The sequence below is a fragment of the Eurytemora carolleeae genome, unplaced genomic scaffold (genome assembly GCF_000591075.1).
Source record: "Eurytemora carolleeae unplaced genomic scaffold, Eaff_2.0 scaffold1104, whole genome shotgun sequence".
Classification (NCBI taxonomy): domain Eukaryota; kingdom Metazoa; phylum Arthropoda; class Copepoda; order Calanoida; family Temoridae; genus Eurytemora; species Eurytemora carolleeae.
The window spans coordinates 1-23495 of NW_019396988.1; the positions used below are offsets into that span (position 1 = coordinate 1).

Sequence of the window (23495 nt, forward strand, 5' to 3'; positions counted from 1 at the left end):
ATATTGTAAGAAAAACCGACGCGTTGAATATTTGAGAAACTTAGTGCATTGCTTTATTGATTTTTATTCATATACTATACTATATTACGATTTTAGCTATTTTTCCCTATAAACGTCGCTCACTCAACTTGAATCTTAAAACCAAGCTAAGAACGTTCCCAGGGTTCTTCCACGTTCCCCAATCACAATTTTCAGCAAGTCAGTCTAGGGGGTTCTGAGTTCTGATCGGACAACGGACATACAAACAAACATACCGAGATTATTACTTTATATATATAGATTACTTCTGTTACATGCAATGTGAGGAAACATACATACAGTTTGTTGTGAAAATCTGTATAATTGGCAAGAAACGTAGTCACGTGTTTTTATTTTGATAAAAGGAACTAAGTCTTTGCCACAAACTAAAAGTTTCTAATCCCTCATTGTTTAAACATCTTTAATTTTAATCTTGCAGAATCAGAGTTTGTGGCAAAAACTCAATTTCTTTTACGAAAAAAAAATTTAAGGTTTTTATTTTAGTATTAATAAACCCCTTTCTGGAGTGTCTGCTGGGGACTACTTCATGGATATTATGTAAGATATATAGGCAATAATTTAAAAAATATTTAACAATAAAAAGATAATTCAACAAATGTATGATGGGACTGTAAGCATAATTTCAAGTGACCCTCCAGACAAAGATATAATGCCCTATTCACAACGGTACCATTTGATCTGATCTGATATTAAATATGTAGTAAATGCCCTACTCCATAAAAGTCTCTCTGACCCATATCAATCCAGGTACAACTCTATCTCACGGTTCCAAGAATACTTTACTATAAATGTCAATCCCGACACGACTTTATCTGTATTGATACTAGTTCCCTCTTGTTATGGTTGACGAGGCACAAGAGCTATTCAGTTCAGCAATATTTTACGATCAATATCAATCCGGACGCAACTTTATCTGTCTTGATACTCGTTCCCTCATGTTATGGTTGATGAGGCATAAGAGCTTTTTAGTTCAGTAATACTTTACTATCAATGTCATTCCGGACACGACTTCTCACTCACTAGTCAAGAAGTAATTACTCTCAAACTGTAATAAAAGCAGAGTCTAATTCCAACTAAATGTAATTGGGGGTTCTATGCAACAAGTCAAAGTTAATCAATAAAATTACCAGTTTTACGTCAATATATACAATTAGTAATTAAGCTAAACATGCTACATAGTTATTTACAGCGTAGTTATGATAAATCATGATATGAGTTTTACATAGCTTTTTACAAACGTAGATAATTAATAATGTACAACGTAGTGCAGGTTTACATATATAGCGGTACACAATATTTATTACAAATAAGCATATTTTTGTTTATTTCCATTTAAATCTTTTTTTTTTTTTTTTGGTGTTATATATATATTGAGTGTTTTGTTATTGGACATTTTGTTTTTGTGAACCTTTTGTCATCTGATCTTGGTATTTTTTCTTGCTGGGTTTCTTGCTTATAAGAAACAATGAATAAATTAACAGACACAAATACTTTTTGATCAGATTAAGGTAAATGTTGTAAATCTGGCATTGCATGGGGGGTCACTTAAAATTTTGCTAACATTCTCTTTAAGGGGTGCAACCGATGGTGTTTGGTCGAAGGAAGACCCGGCTATTCCTGTAGTGGCCGGAGATACAATTTACTATTGGATTCTTGTATTCGTTAATGGTGGAGGATATCAGAAAACAGATTTATCTGGTGTAGTCGCGGGCAATGAACCTACCACAACACCAGTACCTGACACAACCACACAGAAGGTTACCACAACTGCCACAACCACCACCAGCACCACCACAACCACTACAACCACAACCCCGGGGCCTCAGTTCCCCCGGCCACAACTAGAACAGATGGTACCCATGGGGTTCCGCATGTGGATAAAAGATTTCGAAGGTCTTGAGCATGTGGGATTCCACTTCTCCGTGAACGAGGAGCTGTCTGGGGTTGATTATGGACAAGAGAATATTGAAATAGATGCTGCCAGCTCTGATGGTACTTGGTCTCATTCATGGGCTAATATTCGACTACAAGGTTAGAACTTACAGAGATCTTATACTTAACTCTTATTATTATTATTATTATTATTATTATTATTATTATTATTATTATTATTTTTATCATTATTATTACTAGTATTAATTTCTTTTAAAAAAACAATTTACAGCCGTATCTTTTAAACCCATATCAGCAATCAGCATTGATCATACAGATTTTTTTGATGTTCTGTGTATTATAAATTTTTTTATTTCTCTATGGCTTTTTAAAATTTAGTTTGCTCATTTCATTAGCGCAGTTATCAAGAGGATGTTTCTCTCGCTGAAAACATCTCGAATTCATTCAGTACCCTTAACACATTTGTCCAGGCAAATTTGATGGAGATGCCATTTTTTTGCCATCTGAGAAATAAATAGTTTTATTTTGAGAATTTTGTCATTACTTTTTTTAAAAAGTATTAAAAAAAAATTAAAGTGCGACAAATTCTACAATATTTTGACATTTCGGTTTTTAAGATTTTCATTTTCTTCTTGTTGTTCCTACATCATCGATTATATTCGGCTAATTCTTATAAAGGAAAAGATTTTTTGTGATATCCTTGCAATTGTTGCCGATTTTTTTGTCACAACTATTATTTACCTATTTGTTTGTAGATGGAGACACAGTGAACTACTGGTATTACCTTGTAGTGGATAAGCATGGGTTTCAGTTCACAGAAAACTCATGGACAATCGGAGAAACTATTCCCATAGGAAATCCACAAAAATTATTCAAATTCTTTCTTTGTTTCAAAAGCAGTCATTTTTCGTTCTCATTCCAAAAGTACGTTATTCTTCAAAGTTTAAAATCTTTTCTTTGTAACAACATGAAATACACCTAAGTTAAGTTTGCATGTCGTCTGCAATTACATTAAATTACCGTATGCCGCGTAGGTTTAAACCATTGAATCTTTTCTATTACTCGAAGACGAAGAAGAAGTTGCAGTTTTAATATTTTAAAACATTTCTGATTATAATTTCAATACAAAGTTCGGTGATTATATCAATACAATGAAGACGACCTTTTATTATTACTGTTTTTTTATCATTAGCAGACTTTTTTAAATTACAAGTTTACAGGTTAACAAAGAGAAGCTGTTAATTTACATCTTCTATCTGAATAAAAGGTTTCAGTTTCCTGTTTGAAAGCTTTGTAGAAATCAAAATTGAAATGTAAAGTCGCTTTATTGTATTGATATATACACGACGACGGAACCCTTACAAAAAGTTATTTTTCTGTTGATGTGTAGGTAGTACAACAACAACCAGTCCAGGGACCACTATCCCAGATATTCTCTCAGTTACCGAGTCTAATATTGGAAAATATTTTGCACCTGGGCAGCTTATCTTTGAGGTAAATTATAATTTAGAAATATTATTTTGTTTGCTTATGGGAATACAGTGTGAACCTGCAGAACACTCTAGAATAAAAAGACGACATTTAGACTCAAGTTATGAATTTTAAAAGTGCAATGAACATTAGACACAGGAACTGTGAGTTATCAAATAGTGATATGCCTGTAGTTGGTTCGTTTAAGGGTCGTTTTTTGCCTATATTTTTTTCAGGATCAAAATTTGGCATAGTAAATAAAAATACAATGTTTTTAGATTGTTTATCCCAAACATTCATGCCATTTTTACACTCTGCCAAATTTGGATCTTGACAGAAGATTTTTGCAAAAAACGATCCAAAGATTTTTTCCTTTTTTTTATGATAAAGATATTGCAAAGTTAGTAAAGCAAACTTTAACATAGTACAGTTTTGAAATCTTGACAGTTTTTAAGTAAAAAAAAAAAAATCCAAGAAGCATAACATCACCCCGCTCAAAAAAATTGGATATTTGAAAACTCAGCTGTTGAGTAATATTTTAGAATAAGTAATAATTCAAATACAGTGATAACCAGAAAACTCTGAAATAGGAAGACGACTTTTAGACTCTAAATATGACACTAAATAGTCCAATCAGCATGGGACACGGCAATTGTGCAATGTAAACAGACCCATTTAGCTTAATTAGTGATTTAACAAGTGTCTTGTAAAAATATTTGCTTTGTAACAAATACACTGAAATATTGCCATGTAGTCGGAGTTCTTTGTTTTTTTCAAACAGAGAAAAATAAAACATTTTTTTCAGGACAACTTTGATTTTTTTGATGAATATACTTGGGAGAATGAAATCACTCTAGGAGGTAAAACACATATTTTGTGTAAAGTCGTCTTCGTGTATCAATACAATGAAGACGACATTTGAATCTAATTAGAAGTCTTTTTTCTTGTATTGCTATAAGCACCGACCAGTATAATTTTTATGTCAGGTTTAAAATTTTAGAAGCAAATTTTATAATTTGAAAGTTTGAGAACCAGCTCAAAATAGAAAAAAACTCCTCTTTTATTTTAAAGAAAAGTCAAATGAATATAACTCCTCTTAATGAAGAGCTATTGAAGAGAACATAGATTTCTATTATATAACAGCTTTTCTCAAACTTGTAGAATTTAAGTAAGAGGAGCTGCACAATTTAAATTAAAAATTGTCTTCATTGTATTGATATATACAACGACGACTGTAGTTTCTAGTGCTTGTATTTACAGGCGGAGGAAACTGGGAATTCCAATTCTACACCCACAACCGAACCAACAGCTACACAAGGTCTAATCATATACAATAGATATTTTATCTTAAAGACTAGTAAGCGTAATTTCAAGTGACCCTCCAATGGTACCCCTTCAAGTCTTGCCTGATAAAGTATGAATTCGACAGAAAAACGACGATATCTTCCACATTTTTGATCAGAATAAGGTTGAAATTACACTTACAGTCCCTTTAATTCTTATCTCAAATAAGTCTCTTAAAAAAGAAATTATGATCCTAGATCTTAACAACTTTTGATCATTTCAACTACAGGGTTACCTACAAAGGATGATACTTCAGAGATGACTGTACGGAATCTATATTGTCTGTTTCCTGTTAATCATGTAACCCTGTAAACTCGTTTTTTCTTTGCCAAATCATTAAATTAGACATTAGATGAATATCTTCCAGGTAAAAGACTTTATATCTAGAGTTTCAGGTCGTCTTTACAGTTTCAACCTGTGCGGGTAACACTGGAGAAAAAAAATAGTAAAATTATTCACAAATACTTCTTTTAAGAGATGGAAACCTATTTCTTAAAGCTACACTTACTGAAGATGCTTTCGGAGAAGAATTTCTCACATCACAGATAATGGGTAGGTTCAATAGTCTCTATTGTCGTGAATTAGAGAAGTAAATACAGTGAGAACCAGAAAACTCTGGATTTGGAAGACGACTTTTAGACTCAGGGTAAGACTTGAATATTCCATTGAACATAATGCACAGCAATTGTGCAGTGTAAACAGACCCATTTCATTAAATAATTGGCCTAATAAGCTACTAATAAAAGTATTAGCTTTGTAACAAATAAAATGCACTAAATTATTGGTTCCACGTCGTCTTCATATTCCACAGTGTTCTGGTTCTCCTTGTATGTTTCATATATATCGGAAATACGACGCCCTTTTGAGACTTCCTTTTAAATCCGAAACACAGCTGTGTTTTTTGAAATGTGTGCAACATGTTGACGTACTTACACTGCACTTTAAACAGAACCATTGAATATCTGGCCTGAGCTGGGAACTTTGTGTTGGATGATAGATCTTGATATAAAGGGTGTCCCACGAAACATGACAGTTGGTGAATAGTTTAAAATGTCTTCTTCCATAACTTTATAAGTTGTTTGATATTAAAGAGACTACTTTCATTTTTATATAACAGTTATATTAAGTAAAATTGATTTCACAGTAAAATATATACGAGTTAAACAATGTTTTAAAGAAATAAACTGCAAAACGTTTTTAATATCTAATACAGTATGTGGAAGACGCATTCAATTCAATGTCATGTTTCGTGGGACACCCTGTACAAAACTGGAACTTTTAATTTGAGAATCAATGCTTAAAGGTACTGTAAGCGTAATTTCAAGTGACCCTCCATGGCAACATGGCATATGCCCTATTTAAAGGATACACATGAAAGCTTTGTCTGATCAAGTATTAATTAGGTATCCATGTTGTTGTTTCTTTAAACCGTTATTTTTCATTTGACTTGCGCATTTTTTATTTGATATGTAACAATGGAGAAACTCACAGAAATAAACACTTGAAATTATCACTTGCATCGCTTTACTTATTTATCCAACTTCATGCATGTACATCGTGTAATCACACTCCGGGATATCGAATAAAGATTAAATTAATCTGCAGATTAACTAAAGATCGATATCAAGCATTGATTTTAATTTTGATTTTAATTGATCCACAATACAAGAATTCCTAACTCAGATAATCTTTAGATGATGCGTTCCTAAGTTCATAATCATATTTGTAAATTTGCATGCTTTAAATATTAAATTTGTAGTAGGGGTAACAGTAAGCCTGCTTTAAATTCACGTTAAACTAAAGTAAATTCACGTTAAACTAAAGTAAATTCACGTTAAACTACAGTAAATTCAGGCTAAACTAAAGTAAATTCACGTTAAACTACAGTAAATTCAGGTTAAACTGAAGTAAATTCACGTTAAACTAAAGTAAATTCGCGTTCAGCTAATGCAAATTCACGTTAAACTAGAGTAAATTCACGTTTAAAAAAGTAAATTCACCTTAAACTAAAGTAAATTCACCTTAAACTAAAGTAAATTCACGTCAAACTACAGTAAATTCAGGTTAAACTAAAGTAAATTCACGTTAATCTAGATTAATTTCACGTTAAACTGAAGTAAATTCACGTTACACTAAAGTAAATTCGCGTTCAGCAAATGTAAATTCACGTTAAACTAGAGTAAATTCACGTTTAAAAAAAGTAGATTCACGTCAAACTAAAGTAAATTCAGTTAAACTACAGTAAATTCAGGTTAAACTAAAGTAAATTCACGTTAAACTAGAGTAAATTCACGTAAAACTAAAGTAAATTCGCGTTCAGCTAAAGTAAATTCACGTTAAACTAGAGTAAATTCACGATAAGCTAAAGTAAATTCACGTTAAACTAAAGTAAATTCGCGTTCAGCTAATGTAAATTCACGTTAAACTAGAGTAAATTCACGTTTAACAAAAGTAAATTCACGTTAAACTAAAGTAAATTCTCGTTAAACTAAAGTAAATTCACGTTAAACTAGAGTAAATTCACGTTAAACTACAGTAAATTCAGGTTAAACTGAAGTAAATTCACGTTAAACTAAAGTAAATTCGCGTTCAGCTAATGTAAATTCACGTTAAACTAGAGTAAATTCACGTTTAAAAAAGTAAATTCACCTTAAACTAAAGTAAATTCACCTTAAACTAAAGTAAATTCACGTTAAACTACAGTAAATTCAGGTTAAACTAAAGTAATTTCACGTAAAGCTAGAGTAAATTCACGTTAAATTAAAGTAAATTCTCGTTAAACTAAAGTAAATTCGCGTTCAGCTAAAGTAAATTCACGTTAAACTAGAGTAAATTCACGTTAAGCTAAAGTAAATTCACGTTAAACTAAAGTAAATTCGCGTTAAACTATAGTTAATTGCGCGCACGTAAGATTGAAATCTGATACGTTTTCGATCATAACTCTTCGCAACAAACTTCTGATTGAATAATGTAAGTGTGAAACATCTGAGGTTTACACCATCCGGTCGCAAATAATATAAGTTTTTGGCAAAAATTCATTTTCTTTGTTTAGATGTATGGTCTGGGTCCCCAGGCAGTGAATGCACAAGCAACGCCTTCTATGGTTGTTTCAGGAACTAAAAATATCTACATTAACATTTTATAGTTGTTTAGTCTAAATGAGAGTGGTCAGTATTCTTAAAAAAGTGAGGCTAGGATACCCTTTGCATACACCAAGTTACTAACATTACGTAGTCAACGAGGTTATAGTGTATAGAGTGATGATATACGCTTATCCTTTACTAATTTTATAGACCATAAACTATACCGAGAGCGTACTGCATATTTCGTTCATTTTAAGTTGAATCTGGCCTAACCTATAGTATATCAATATTAGTAAACAGTTGCAAGTGTACAGCTAACTGAGCACAAAGATAAAGAACTATCATCCCCCCTTTTGGTAGTCTTAAAAAAGAGTGATGTCAGGATTGGAAAGAGGGCTGAATCAAATAAAAAAACTTAAAGATATTCTTATGATATTTCTTTTTGTCTATAGAGTTGGAACACCCACCAACATGATCAACCCTATAATGTCTGGTAGGCTCAGATCTGCTAAATCTTTCACCTTCATGTATGGAAAGGTAACAACATTTATTTTAGTTATGAATATAAACATTATATAATCTATACAAACTTCAAAGTTAACCTAACCTCACTGTTACTCAGTGAATTAAGAATACTATTGTAAATCGGACAAAGTATTTTTCTAAAGGCATTTTCCCAGGGGAGACTTCCCAAGTGACAATTTCCCAAAAGGCATCTTCCCAAATGTGCAATTGCCCAAGCGGCAATTTCCCAAAGGTTCGGTTTGGCTTTCTGAGGCACCAAAGGCTGCAAGGGGGGGGAGCCCTGAGGCTAGTATGGGCTAGAGGGCAGAGCACTGATGCTAAGTCAGATTTGGGAAGTTGCCGCTTGGGAAATTACACATTTGGGAAGTTGTCACTTGGGAAAATACCCTTGGGAAGTTGCCGCTTGGGAATGATTTTCTACTTCAAGATTAGGCATGATTTATCAATGGAAATTAAAAATCTAGGTTGAGGCCAGAGCCCGTCTGCCTGTTGGAGATTGGTTGTGGCCAGCCATTTGGCTTCTACCGGTCAAATCTAAATATGGACAATGGCCAGCAAGTGGAGAAATAGGTATAGTAGACCTTGATATTTTTGCTTTAAGATAAGTAAGAATGGTCTATTGCTGGTTCAAATTTGAATCACCGATTCAAATCCATCTTGATATTTAACTTTGACACTGTGGTGCAAATTTGAACCTTCAGTTGGTAGTTAGCAGCGTAGCTCAAATTCATTAAATTTGGCCCCCTAACCATGATCTGAACCAACACCTGCCAAGGCCAGCAAGCTTTGATTTTTTAACATTCCGGAACCAGCCATTTTAAAATAATTCTTTAGGAAAATTTCCAATTGTAAAAATGCTTTGTGATTTTGATTTATAACTATCCCAGATATAATGGAGAGCAGGGGAAACCTGGAGTACTCTAAGGATGGGATGGATATTGGAGTAAACCAGTTTGGTTCAACACTCCAGTTTGGTGGAGGATATCCGCTCAATGGGTATGAAAAGGTAAAATCCAAATAGATTCTAGTACAATAGATGGCAACGTAGAATTTGTACACGCTCAGTACATCTGTATTCTTACGTCACAAGTGTCAACTCAGTTTCTGTGTCCGACTCAAATAGATTATCAAGTACAATAGGTGGCAACGTGGCAACAGAAAAAAGGACCAATTATACACAACGTCACAAGTGTCAAATATAACAAGGAAAACGAAATTTTCTCAAATTAGTTGACATGTTTTCCAAGATTAAATAAAAAAGTGTAAAAACAGAAACTAAAGAACACATAAAATGGCACTTATTTTACTGTAAGAAAAGCACTTTATTCTAAAATTATCACTATTATTGATGATTTTGTCGGACACAAAAACTGAATTGACACTTGTGGTTGAAACGTCAGAATACAACTGTACTGAGAGTGTACAAATTCTACGTTGCCATCTATTGTACTAAAATCTTTTTGGTTAGACTATTTATTAATAATAGTGATAATTTTAGAATAAAGTGTTTATCTTAAAGTAAAATAGGTGCAATTTTATGTGTTCTTTATTTTCTTTACACTTTTTTATTTAATCTTGAAAAACATGTCAACTAATGTGATCAAATTTCATTTTCCTTCTTATCTTTGACACTGTTGCCACCTATTGTATACTTGATAATCTATTTTGTAAAATCTATTAAAGCAGCAAAACAAGCTCAGAAAAGACAGCTTATTTATTTCTATGCCAATGTTTTTTTATTCTTATTTATGGTAGACTGCATATAAAGAAATGAATGAAATAATTCCAAAAATATATATCTAGGCTCACTGTGATTACAATCTACCTGGAGGAGCAGGCTTTCACGAAGATTTCCATACTTTTGGTCTAGACTGGACTCCTACGTACCTGGCTTTCAGGTTGGATTATTTAATTTTAAACTGGACTTCTACATTTCTGGATTTAAGTCCAGAAAATTCAAATTTAGACTTGCCTTTATCTGGATTTAAGGACCAAGTAACTGAATGCCATGTTCAGTGTACAAACCTTAAAGCTTATGAATTTTTAATGTCTTGATCCGGGGAAATTTATTCATTACTGGCAGTTTTAGCCCAATGACCATTATCATTTCATATTGGAACCGTCATTGGTGGCAAACAAACTATTTTAATCACAGATTTATATTATGACATCAGTCTATATTTCAGAATACAGATACAATGATTAGATCATCTAAGTTAAGTATAGATGGAGTAGGATATTGTAAAATTGAGCCTCTATAATAGAACATGATTAGAACATCTGTGTTTAGTATTGATGGAGTAGGATATTGTAAGAATGAACCTCTATATAGAACATGATTAGAACATCTGTGTTTAGTATTGATGGAGTAGGATATTGTAAGAATGAACCTCTAAATAGAACATGATTAGAACATCTGTGTTTAGTATTGATGGAGTTGAGTATTGTAAGATTGAGCCACTATATAGAACATGATTAGAACATCTGTGTTTAGTATTGATGGAGTTGAGTATTGTAAGATTGAGCCTCCAGAGGGTGGGTTCTGGGAGTTGGGAGAATGGCAGGATACAGACATGTTAAACCCATGGAACTGGGGCAGGTAAAAACTTAAGTTAAATGCACAGCAGTTTTCAATTAAAAACTGTAAAAGAAAATTCAATATGGATTGTTTTTGGAAAGACAGACGCTAAAATTATTAATGTGCACCACAAAGAAAAGATAATTCTAATTCTTTTTTTTTAATCATAATTTTCTCATGTCTGGTGGAAAAAGGGTTCCCATTTCTGATCAAAACAATTCCCATCTCTACTCAAAACATTTCCCATCTCTACTTAAAACGGTTCCCATCTCTACTTAAAACGGTTCCCATCTCTACTCAAAACGGTTCCCATCTCTACTCAAAACGGTTCCCATCTCTACTGAAAACGGTTCCCATTCTACTCAAAACGGTTCCCATCTCTAATCAAAACGGTTCCCATCTCTACTCAAAACGGTTCCCATCTCTACTCAAAACGGTTCCCATCTCTACTCAAAACAACTTTAAACGATTTCCATCTCCTCTTAAAACCAATACCCATCTAGACGATTCCAATCTCTACTCCTAAGAGTTTCCCTATCTACAAGATAATCTGGGTGTTGAGCTTGCTCCCTCAGAGATATATATATATCTATATATAATCATGTGAGCAATGAATTTATAATAATCATGTATTTCTAGAAATAAGAGGATTGCACCTTTCGATGAACAGTTCTTCCTAGTACTAAATTTGGCAGGTATAATCTGGTATAATCCCACTATAACAATATTTAGTGTAGCATTTGTAAAAAGTCCTATAAATGGCTACAGGTTTAAAATTCAATATGCTTATGATTGCATAGTTAAAATTTGCGTTTGATTAAATTATATTTAGCAAACATATTGCGTGCAAATTGCAAATTGTTTCGACGCATAATTGTATAAATTTAATTTTCTAAATCCCATAGNATATGATTACAAAAGTAAAGAGACTGTGAACCGTACTTTCATGTGACTCTCCATAAAAACAAGTTTCAGGATTCACAATGGTGTACCCTTTAAAACCTTTTCTGAGTAACACGGAAGAAGGTCTTGTCGTGTAAGAAGTGTTAAAGTACAGGGTGTCCCAAAAAACATGGGAATTCATGCCGAATTCGATATCGTCTTTGTTATGAATTAGCACTGTAATACCTAATTTCAAAAGCCATAATATTATTATGTCTGCTAGAGTTTATTTTTATGAAAAAGGTAAAAGACTGTAAAGATGTGTCTATAATGTCTCCGCAAGATGAATAGTGAAGACGGACAAGTTTACTCTGTTTGTATACTGCAATTTTCTTGTTTTACTAAGTACAACCATATGCAGTTAAAACATAAACAAACAAAATGTAAACATAGCAGACGAAACTCTTACAGCTTTCCCAGTAAGTATTACTATACTAAATCGAAGAATTATTTATAAAGACGATATAGAATTCGTCACTTAATTCCCATTTTTTTGGGACACCCTGTAAAATAATATCCATCATTGTCTCTGAAAGGGGGTAAAGGCTGAAACCTAAGCATTTTAGGAGTTGATCGGGACCCAGAAGAGTTCTATTTAATGTTCCTGTCCAGAGAAATCAATAGAAAACTGTGTCAAATTTATATGAAAATCTCCATATAAAAGATTTTGTATAAAAATAGTAGGTTTAAACGAATTATTCAGCAAAAACACAACCAATCTAAAAACAACAATATCCCAGAGGAGTCTAATAAACTTAGGCTTACTCCTATCATTTGAATTTTATAAATTTTTCATTTATAAAAGATATAATTAATAATAGTATTTATACGTCTGTATCCTGTGACTAGAACTCCAACCAATAGCAGTGCGGTATACTGGTCACGTGATACAGACGGAGTGACATAATTTAAATAACAATTGTCCTTCTTGCATTTGTCAAAGAAAATAAAGGCAAAAACGACCCAACTTAATGCACATCACTATTCCTAACACAATGACAAAGAATAATAATTAAAAGTTGTAAGTTTTGAGATTCGTTTTCATGCATTCAAGGTTTTAGAATCTTTAAAAGGCTCTGCAAGAATTTGAGATGTTTAACCTATTTCAAAATCGTTTCTTAAAAATCGTTTTGGTTAATTAACATCGATAGCGACGAGACAATTTTTTCTCTTTGTAATAAAAGCAAACTAAGTGAAAATTGTATTTTGTTGTTTCTTAAACATCTCAGATTCCTTTACACCACTTTTTAAGCCAAAATATACCTGAAATGTGATAAAAGTGACCCCAAAACATTCCTAGTTGGAGGAACCGGAGGCTATTTCCCTGACGAGGCAACTGGTGGTTCCGGTAAACCCTGGAGTAACGAAAGTCCGACAGCTATGGGAGATTTCTTCAATGCAAAGGTAAATTCAACGCTACAGTGTAGTAAGTTGAATTATGAATACTAGGCTTTTAGGCTCTTATTCTATACTATTATTCTATCTATCTGTGAGCATCTTCCTTTTTACATTATAGAACACAATACAAAAAAAGTTAGCATATTTCCTTATATTTTTTTGTGGATTTTCAAAATTTTACCAAAATCTGAGCATCTATGAACCTTCCATGGAGACATATGAGGTCCTAAACAAAATTTGGGCCTTATCGGTTTAGCCGTTTTGACGGTAATATCTGTCAACTATGGGTGATTTTTTCAATGCAAAAGTATTTTTGAATATAGTTTTGAAGGAACAAGACCCTCAGCATTTCATGAAGTAAAATGAGACAAAAAGTTCGATTGCAAGAAATGCATTTATATATGGGTACTAGGCTTTCAGTTTCAATTGTGAACATTTTCTCTTTGTATGTACTCTTAAAACAATAACAAAAAAGTTCGCATATTTATAAATTTTTTGTTGTGGATTTTCAAAATTTTATGAAAATCGAATTTTCTTGGAGGTTATATTTTGAACTTTTGATCATCCATAAACCTTCCCTAAAGACATGTGTGGTTCCACACAAAATTTCGGCCCAATCGGTTCAGCCGTTTTGACATTTATTGGATACAAACAAACAGACACCCAGACTGACAAAAAAGTATATAATACAGTTAAACCCTAAATAAGCCATACATCGAAAGAATTCATCAAATGTCGTATTCTTCCCTTTCTGATAATGGAATGTTGCAGATATTTAGTTTTTTAATTAAATGATTATTTGGAGCTCTATAAAACAATACCCGCATACTCATTGCTATTTATTTATTTTGGCAATTACTAAGATTCACGTAAAATTTAGCATAAAACCCATTGAAAAATTGTCAAGACGACATTTCATAAATTCTTTTGATGACAATATTAAGGAAATAATTTTTCCGGATTCATTTAGTTCGTTAACGATTTCAAAATTATTCGTGTTGCCGTTCGTTCACGGACTCTTCCGATAATTTAAAAAATCCTACTTTTTTTAACGGAATGTGGCCTAGCCCTAGTTCTAATTATTTTAATATTATAAATATATACTGACTGATGGGCGTATTCCGTTTTCAAATATTTAAAATTTTAAACTTTTAAGAGGCTCCAGAAAAATCTGATATTCTGTTCCTGTTTCAAAATGCTTGATCAGTTTGGTTTTATTGTATTATACAAATTTCTTTCTTTGACTATGATAATATCGAAACAATTAAAAAAAATTGTTTCGAAAAATCATTTTGAAAAATTGCTATTTGGTCAAGCATTTCTGATTCTTGGTGAGCGCCTGAAAAGCCAAAAAACCTTAAATATTTGAAACGAGATTTCAACACGACGCACATTCCTAATTATAGAGCAGTTGGTTGCCGACCTGGAACATGGAGGAAAACAACGGTGAAGGAGCTGCCATGGCGGTCGATTATATTCGAGTTTGGGCCTCAGATGTTATCCAAGAATATTAGAAATATTTGGCAAAAATGTAAAAGTGTGTAATAATCTTTAAATAAAACTCTTCGCTCATTTTCTTCAGAAAATGGATGATTTTAAATTTGTTTGAAGTTATAAAATTGAAATAAACCAGTTCTAAGGATAACAAATTTAAAATTAAAAAAAATTATGGATTGTGTAGCCCAAGGTTATAATGCAAGGAAAGTTATGTCAGAGGTGTAGGTATCTTTTGTACTACAGTGTACTCTCTCTGGGCGGTGATGTAAACACAAGATGGATCTCAGAGTCTGACATGGGATCCATCTTTCACATAGAAGATCAATGAACTATTATTATCAAAAATATCAAAATTAAATGCTTTTATCCTCCTCGGATACTAAACGAACACTGATGCATCTATTCTTGTTTACAAATTCCGCCTAGAGAGAACTGGTTTCAATATGTACGCTGTACGCAGAGTATACGCTTAACTGCAATTAACTTTCCTTGAATTTTAACCTTGGTGTACCCCACCAATAACCAATGCATACTGTTGCAAAGTCAACTTGTTAATTAAAATCATTGCATGCATTCCGCATTCAGAATTCTTCTATCTCTATTGTTTGAGTTGTTTTTCTACCTAACCCCCATTTAATTAATTACACCCATATTGTACAACTGGGGGGCGGAGTAAGATGATTTGAATAGTCAGAGTAGGCGTGTCAAACTTTATTCTGGGCGTGTCACCGACACGCTTTAATCCGGATTTCAAGCATAATTATTTTCATTTGTTCAATCTGTGCTGATAAAGATATTATATCAGTGGAATCTATATACATTGTACTACATGGACTTTCATCAAACATGACTCTGGCAAGAAATTATTACCATTTGAGCGATCTTTCATCAGAGCCTGCAATTTAAAAACTTCGGCTCGGGTCGTAATTCCTTAAACCCAGCTTTAAGACCCAATCTTAGACTCAGCTCTGACTACAGCTTGTGTCACGTGATTGATAGCTGCATGGATCTTCAGCTGGACTTAAGGAGTTAGGCCCAATGAAAATAGACCTTGGTTGGTTTCAGTGGAGAATAAGGCTCAATGTTGCGTCTTGTTCTCATAGAAACCCGGAATGATTCCTACCATGAAATTACGCAAAATAGAATATTAAACCGGTTTTTTGAACTCAACTCTGTGGAAAATAAGATGAGCAGCTTGAATTCGAAAGCTCAAGCCGTAAATAAGGCCCGACGACAGCTTAGGCTTGAGTCGTATTTTCGTGATTTTTTAAATCGCCGGCTCAGATGATCCTAACCTGTTTAAAGACAAATATCTTTTAAAGCTTTAATCTGTAACAATGACAAACATGTCTCTGCAAATTATCAGGGTCAGGCCCGTAGCCAGGGGGGGGGGTGCAAGGGTTCAGGAGCACCCCCCTTTCTTCTGAAAGAGGGGTGCAATGACGAATTTGCACCCCCCCCCCCTAGTCCCATATAAAAGAAATCGTTTTCATAAGTTTCTAAAATCTAGTTATAAATTATATAGCCCGAGTAAGAATTGATTTCCAAACCAAATTATAATCTATTTGTGCGTTACTCATTAAAAGTGTGACGGAGTTTTTGTGTACTCTCTCAACTCATCCCCTGAGTTATGTCTCTCCTGTGACCTATCGCAGTTTAACTAACAGTTGATCAGTACTCTCTGTTGCTAAAATCTAACACAACATCAAAATTTACTCATAGTCATTTAATAGTTGTTTAAGTTAAATTAAAACAGTATGATTTATGATAGAGTCCCATGGAAATGAAATGGTAATCTCCTTTACACTTTCAGACTTTTAGCCCCCCCCCCCTTGACCGGTGTGCTATGTTTTATGAGTCTGTTTTTTGAGGCATTTCCGTGGTGAGGCGTTTCCATAGCATCCCCTTGACCCTTGAAAAGCTTTTTTTTAAAAATGAATAAGAAATAAGATCATATCATTTTCATATTGCAAAGTCAATATTATTATATTTATCATTTATATTTGTCTAAAGCAAAATTACATTAAACAATATAAAAGTTTACAAACTAATACTCTTTTCTATGGATATCGCATTTTATAATTGACAGGGTTTGCCAAAAAACAGGTGCCATACAAGACTTTTAGCATGAGTATAGTTTAGCTATTCAGAGGTGGTTTTCAGAAAAGGGGTTTCTTGGTCCAAGTCTAGTGTTTTTTGTTTTCTAAACATGTGATATGATGACAGTACTCCAAGGCTTGATAGATTTTCACACATTGCTTTGAAACTAACACTGGGTTTGCAGAACTTATGCAGTTTCTTTAGAATCGCCTTATTTGATGGAAAATGATCTACATTTTGCTGGTTTTAATCTCACTCCCATACTTGACTTTGTTAGTTAAGCAGTACGATCCCTTAAAACTTAAAAGCTCAAATACACTTGTTAAAAAGGTTAGCCTTTATAGTGTGCATTGACAATCTAACAACCATACAACCATATACCACTGTAAAACCAAACCAAACATTGTTTAAAAATCATTAAAAACCCCCCAAAAAAATGTTTCGTGTGCGGCGTGTCATATTGCACCCCCCCTGGTCAAATCCTGGCTACGGGCCTGATCAGGGTACAATTTTATTTTTATTATTACAAGTTATATAATCATTAGCAATGTTCCAATTCAAAAACTTAATAAAGACGACTTTCATTCTGGTTGTTATAGCTGTATACGACAACTTTTATCAATTACAATTTTTCATCAAAGATATATTAGTTCCTGTTCATTCATTGAAAGAATGCCTGTACTCTGTTACCGACGCTCAGCCCTAGAGCCACCTAATATTTGGGGGAACCTATTGTTGGAAAAAAACTTTAGATACAGGGTGTCCCACGAAACATGAAAGTTGGTAAACAGTTATGAAAGTCGTCTTCCATATACTTTATTAGATATTAAAGGCTTTTTGCAGTTTATTAAGTTAAAAATATCTTTTTCCGAAATTTATTTTACTTTCAAGCCAATTTTACTATAACATGACTCCCATATAATATTTGTATTGTCTAATTGGTATCAAACAACTTAACAAATTATGGAAGAAGACATTCTAAACTATTCACCAACTGTCATGTTTCGTGGGACACCCTGTGCGTCTAGATCAGAGCTCTTTATCAGAGAAAGCTTGTGAATCTTACAACTGCTTGAAAATTGCACAGATAAATCTTTATTCAATCTTTTAATGCAGATTAAAGCTTTAATTTGTAACAGTATTGACGGATATGTTTCTGAAAATGCTTCTGGCACATTTAAAGATTATAACTGCAGACAATTTTTAACAATGACAATTTTTCCTCTGAGATAGCTTTTCCATGAAAACGCCTAATAATTAGAAGTAACTTTTTATGGAGACAACTTTTTAATAAATACACACGTACACCCGGTGTACATTTGAATATCCGAGGTGGGCCAACCTTTGCGGTCCTGGTTTTGACCATACTATATTTGTTTTATACCAAAAAGTGCATTAAACTTTTAATCTTTTTTTTTGGAAACTCCAATAGAAACTTGGGGGTCTCCGTTAAAAATGTTACTCATTTTAATCATGGGGGGGCGGGGGAGAGAAGAAAATCACACAGTATGGGGGGTAAAATGAATCTAACAGTTTAACGGTCTAAATATACAGAAGAAAAGGGAAAGTTATACATGGGTTATTTTTTCTCCTCCTGTGGAAGGTTGCGTGAATATTTTTACTCCAGTCTTCTCCGTTAGACACCGGAGCGAGAAATATATGCTGCTACTATCTTCCACCATTCTCAAAAAGGGACTTAAAAAACTAATTTAATGTCGTCTTCACTCAACTAAATATTAAAAAAGACTTTATACCAACAATTTAGACAGCCTTTGCCATAACACCATAAAGAAATTTTTTTTTAACAAATATCGTTCGGCCAAGCAAGAGGAGTTGAGGAGAAAACAGGTTTTTTTAATGGATTTTTTGGCCAATACCTTACACATTATCCTCTACACTTGTAAATAAAACATTTTTTAGGCCATTTCTGCACTGTCAAAGTATATTTTCAAATAGCATTGTGTTTAGTTTGAAAAAAAATTGCGTTAACCACTCCCAGATGGAGCTAACAAAGGTGTTAAAAAGACGTGAATTTTCATCTTTTTCTAAATATTTGACCATCAAAAAACAAAAAAATATTTGTCAAATATCGTTTTAACCAAATTAAAGGATTTCCAAAATGGTTTCACTCTTTAAATTCCCTTGAAAATTGACAGAGTTAACCGTATTAAGCCGAGAATGGTTTTAAAAAGTTAAAACAGGCCAAAAATGGCGGGGAAAACACTAAAATGGCTGGGCCATGTAGGAAAAATATTTTAAAATACTAAAATTTTGTATTTGAGCTAGTTTTACATTAATTTTTTTCAGGGGCACCCTACCCTAGAGCCACCTAATATCTTGGGGAACATTTTTAATCAGATGCAACTAGGGGTGAAAATCTTTTTAAAAAACGAACGAAAAAACGAAAGTTCTTTGTTTCGTTTTTATTTTTTTCTATAAACGATTGTTCTTTTTTCTAAAAACGAATGTTCTTTTTTTAAAAACGATCGTTTAAAAAATATATTTCGCTTATGAATCTGAGTTTCATGAAAATCAATTTCAATGTTTTTTTTCTTCAGAAAGATAAGGTTATGAATGTTGTAGTAAATGTTTTTTGTATCGAAACAAACAACTTGACCTTGGATTTTCCTACAAAAAAATGTATTTTCTTTTAAAAGGTCGTTAACAGTCTTTAAGGAGTGGTCGTCGTTAAAGGTTATTAACAAAGTTTTGTTGTTAACAGTTGTTAACAAAGGGTTGTTGTTTAACGGTCATTAACAGTCTTTAATGAAGGTCCGTTCTAAAAACTATCGCTTTAGAAAACGACTGTTTTTGAAAAATTAACAATTGTTGTGTTTTTCGTTTTTTCATGGTGGTTTTCAAAAGAAAAAAGCTAAAAACGATCCATCCCTAGCTACAACTCTTCAGCAGAGACAACTGTTTGAAAGAGACAATTTGTAAATCTTACATTTGCTTGAAAATTGCACAGTTGTACACCTATTCAATATTTCTCTTTTTTTAAAGATAAGAATTTATCTCTATCACTTAGTAGTCAGTATTCAACTACAACTTCATTCAAACAGCTGAAACTCCAGTTTCCTGAAAATATGATGGCTTTTCTTTCAAAAGTTTCAATTTTTATCGCTATAGTGGGTTTTGGTTTAAGCTGCTTAAAGGCCTGGATGCAAGGACCTAAGTGTTTATCCAAAAGAAGGCTTGATGGTAAGGTTGTTGTTATAACTGGAGCAAACACTGGTATTGGAAAGGAGTGTGCTAAGGAGCTGAGTAGAAGAGGTGCTAAAGTAATCATGTTGGTTCGGAGCTTAGAACGAGGAGAAGCCGCAGCTAGAGAAATAAGAGGGGAAGGAGGAGAGATTATTGTGGAAAAGATGGACCTCAGCAGCTTTAACAGAATTAGAGAATGTGCATCAAAATTAAATGTAATACTGGATAAAATTGATATTCTCCTCAATAATGCTGGAGTAATGGCATGCCCTCTATCAAGAACAGAAGACGGACTTGAGATGCAGATAGGAACAAATCATTTTGGGCATTTCCTGCTTACAAATCTACTCCTTCCGTTACTGCGTAAAGGTGGCCCAGGCACCAGAGTTGTTACTGTTAGTTCAATAGCGCACACCTCAGGGAAACAATTTAATGAATTTGAACAGCTTACTAACAGTTCTGAATTGAATCACCAAGTCATATTCCTCTTTAATCTTCATATTTGAATCGGTGGTTAAAAGTATAAACTAGCAGTAAGTACTTCAGCAACGTAGCTCAAATTAATTAAATTTGTTCCCAGGAATGATTAACTGGGAGGATATTAACTATGAAGATAAGAAGACCACATATCTACCAATGTTAGCTTACAGACAATCTAAGCTTGCCAACATCCTTTTCTCAAATGAACTTGGTATAAGAGAGGCTGAACATGGTATCAATACATATTCTCTTCACCCAGGAGTGATTGCTACGGATCTATGGCGGCACTTGGGGGATAAACCAATTATTGGAACTTTACTGAACAACTTAATAACTCCATTTTTTAAGGAAATCACATTTAGTTTAACTTTTTCTTACAAATTGACAAAAAATCTATCATTATATTAAAAATTACAAATTACAGAATTACAAACATTTCTTTTGATAAGAGGTGTAACAAATTATGTTTAAATCTATATGCGTGAAGACTGTTGAAAGTGGAGCTCAAACTAGTCTTTTCTGTTGTTTGGATGAATCTATTGAGAATCACACTGGAAGATATTACAGTGATTGCAGGTAAAAACAAAGATTTCTTTTACTAAAAAACAACAGAACAATGGTTGTAGCTCTTTCTCTTAACTCTAGCACATAAGAGGGTTGGGGTAGTTTTTCTTCTATTTTGATGCAAAGTGTAAGGTAGAGGATGGTCAAATAGTTGGTCAAAATCAAAATTTTGACTAGGGTCGTTCACAACACTTCCTTTATCTCAATTTTATCTACATTAGACCAAAAAAAGCCCAATTAGGATATGGTTAATTAAAAATACTGAAACTGTTATCATCTATCTATATAATAAAACAAACAAACGGCTGGACCGAATGGGCTGAAATTTTTTTTATTTTTTTTTTCCATGGGCAATGCCGAGCCCTTCAGTTAGTCAGTAATATATCTATCTGAAAAATGACAGAGAAAATCCTTAAGATACATATTTAAATTCACAAGTATTATTTCTAATTAACATGACCTATGAAAATGCATCTTAATAATTCCGTTATTTAGAGGGAAAAACTTAAAAGAAAGTCTGAAAAGTTAGATTATTTGTTTTTAAAAATTGTAAAACTTAACCCCTGTATGGGTATTATATGCAATAAGCATAGAGAATAGAGTATATATTAGAGGGGAATTTAGAGAATCTCTCGGTATGATTTTTTTCAGTCCCTTTCAGCCTGAAAGGGAGTTCAAAGTGTACAAATCATGTAAATGTTCACAAATTATATGCAGTAGAGTACATTAATACAGTATGTTCCCTAGATTTTTCATTTCAATTTCGTATTTTTTAAAGATGTTAAATAAACTTTATGATGAATTAGGTGAATAAAAACATCATTTGATTTATAGTTATAACGGAAAATCATCGTTTGTAAAGTGAAATGATCATTGGTCAATTAAGAAACCAGCCTATTTCATAATTTGGTTTTCTTTTAACATTAATTTTAGATTTTCTATAAAATGATATTCCAGGGTCTAAAAGGTTATATAGCATAAATATGTGAAGTACACCTGCAGTATGGAAACAGTACAACAAAATGGCCGTTTTACACTTTTTTCTAGTAAATTCCCCTCTAATATATATTCTATTCTCTTTGGCAATAAGTGGCCTATAGATGACAGTAAAAAACCTTTTGTGGCAATGTAGCAGTCGTGCTGGTACAACTACAGGCCTTGTTAGCCTAGCCTATTGAGAGCTTATGAGCAGTCGTGCTGGTACAACTACAGGCCTTGTTAGCCTAGCCTATTGAGAGCTTATGAGCAGTTTGTGTATTGCATGCTGTTATTTGTTATTATGTAAAAATATTATTATTATAATATAATAATATTATGTTATATTCAACTATATCTGTTAAGGGAAAAGATTGCTGCACCTCAGGCTCTCTCCAGAGCAGATGGGAAAAGACTCTGGGAGTTGAGTGAGAAGCTGACCGCCATTGTAAAATAAAAAAAAAATGTTTAACTTTAATGATGAATGTCTTAATATCAATAACTATCTATTTTTAAAGAAAACAACTTACCTAGATACTTATTTCTTGAAATAAAAAAAACGTTTATAGGAAATTATATGTAGCCTAGGTAGGCACTTTTTGTTACTTTTTTGCCAATTTGTCAATAGATTTAAGTTATTTGTTTTTTACACTTAGTTTCTGAATTAAAATATCTAAAAATGGTTTTTGTTTTGTTTCTGTGCAATTAAGAGTTTTGTTAGCACTTTGATATTTCTTTTATTTTATCTTATTTTGTTTATTTTCCTAGTGAACGATTGTTCAATTGAATTGTTTGTTCAGTAAGAAAAGGATAGTTCATTCTAAAAATTGTTCAACCAGTAAAAACTTTGTTTGTTAACGATCTGACTGATACAAAAAATGAGAACTTTGTTTTTTTGTTAATTTAAAAAAACGATTATTAAAAATTTCCTTTAAACGATCAAAATTGTTTGGCAATTTTTCTGAATGACACCATCGTTCACAAATGTTTTGAATTTTTTTTGTAGGATGTAGAAACCCCCACCCCTCTTGTATTTAGGGATGGATCGCTTTCACTTTTTTTCAAAAAAAAGATCGTTTCATTTTAAAAACAAGAAAGAAAAAGCAAAAAACAAAATGGTCTTTTTTATAAACGATAATTTAGAAAAAGACCATTTTTTAAAATCAAAAAACGAATAAGTCGTTTTTTTAGCATTAGTTTGTCGTTTCATTTACGAAGGTATAGGTCGTTTTTTAATGTTAGACGATCATTAACAATAGTTAATGATCGTTAATGACCTTTTTTAGGCTAAATACATTACTTCGTTGAAAAACCCTTACATAAGAAAACCAAAAACTAGAAAACAATTAGTTTACTTTAAAAAACCTTTGATCAGACAACAAACTTATCTTTCTAAAAAAAAT

The 23495-nt window shown here is 32.8% G+C and overlaps 2 protein-coding genes across 4 annotated transcripts; both read left to right on the top strand.

Annotated features, from left to right (window-relative positions):
• Nucleotides 1-522: 522 nt before the first annotated feature.
• LOC111710819 (beta-1,3-glucan-binding protein) lies at nucleotides 523-14849 on the top strand (the record flags this gene model as incomplete). 3 transcript variants are annotated; one of them, XM_023484966.1, is given in 16 exon segments in its annotated part: nucleotides 523-576; nucleotides 1613-2070; nucleotides 2688-2786; nucleotides 3323-3426; nucleotides 4208-4262; nucleotides 4663-4720; nucleotides 5222-5298; nucleotides 7799-7859; nucleotides 8282-8366; nucleotides 8819-8924; nucleotides 9242-9360; nucleotides 10158-10252; nucleotides 10849-10953; nucleotides 11572-11627; nucleotides 13175-13278; nucleotides 14679-14849. In XM_023484966.1, coding segments are annotated over 16 exon segments (1744 nt in total), but the record flags the coding sequence as incomplete, so codon positions are not given.
• A 2456-nt stretch (nucleotides 14850-17305) lies between these two features.
• Nucleotides 17306-22668, top strand: LOC111710814 (retinol dehydrogenase 12-like). The gene is given in 5 exon segments (XM_023484959.1): nucleotides 17306-17547; nucleotides 19838-20493; nucleotides 20654-20901; nucleotides 21041-21129; nucleotides 22459-22668. Coding segments are annotated over 5 exon segments (1326 nt in total). The 3' UTR covers nucleotides 22550-22668.
• The last annotated feature ends 827 nt before the right edge of the window (nucleotides 22669-23495 follow it).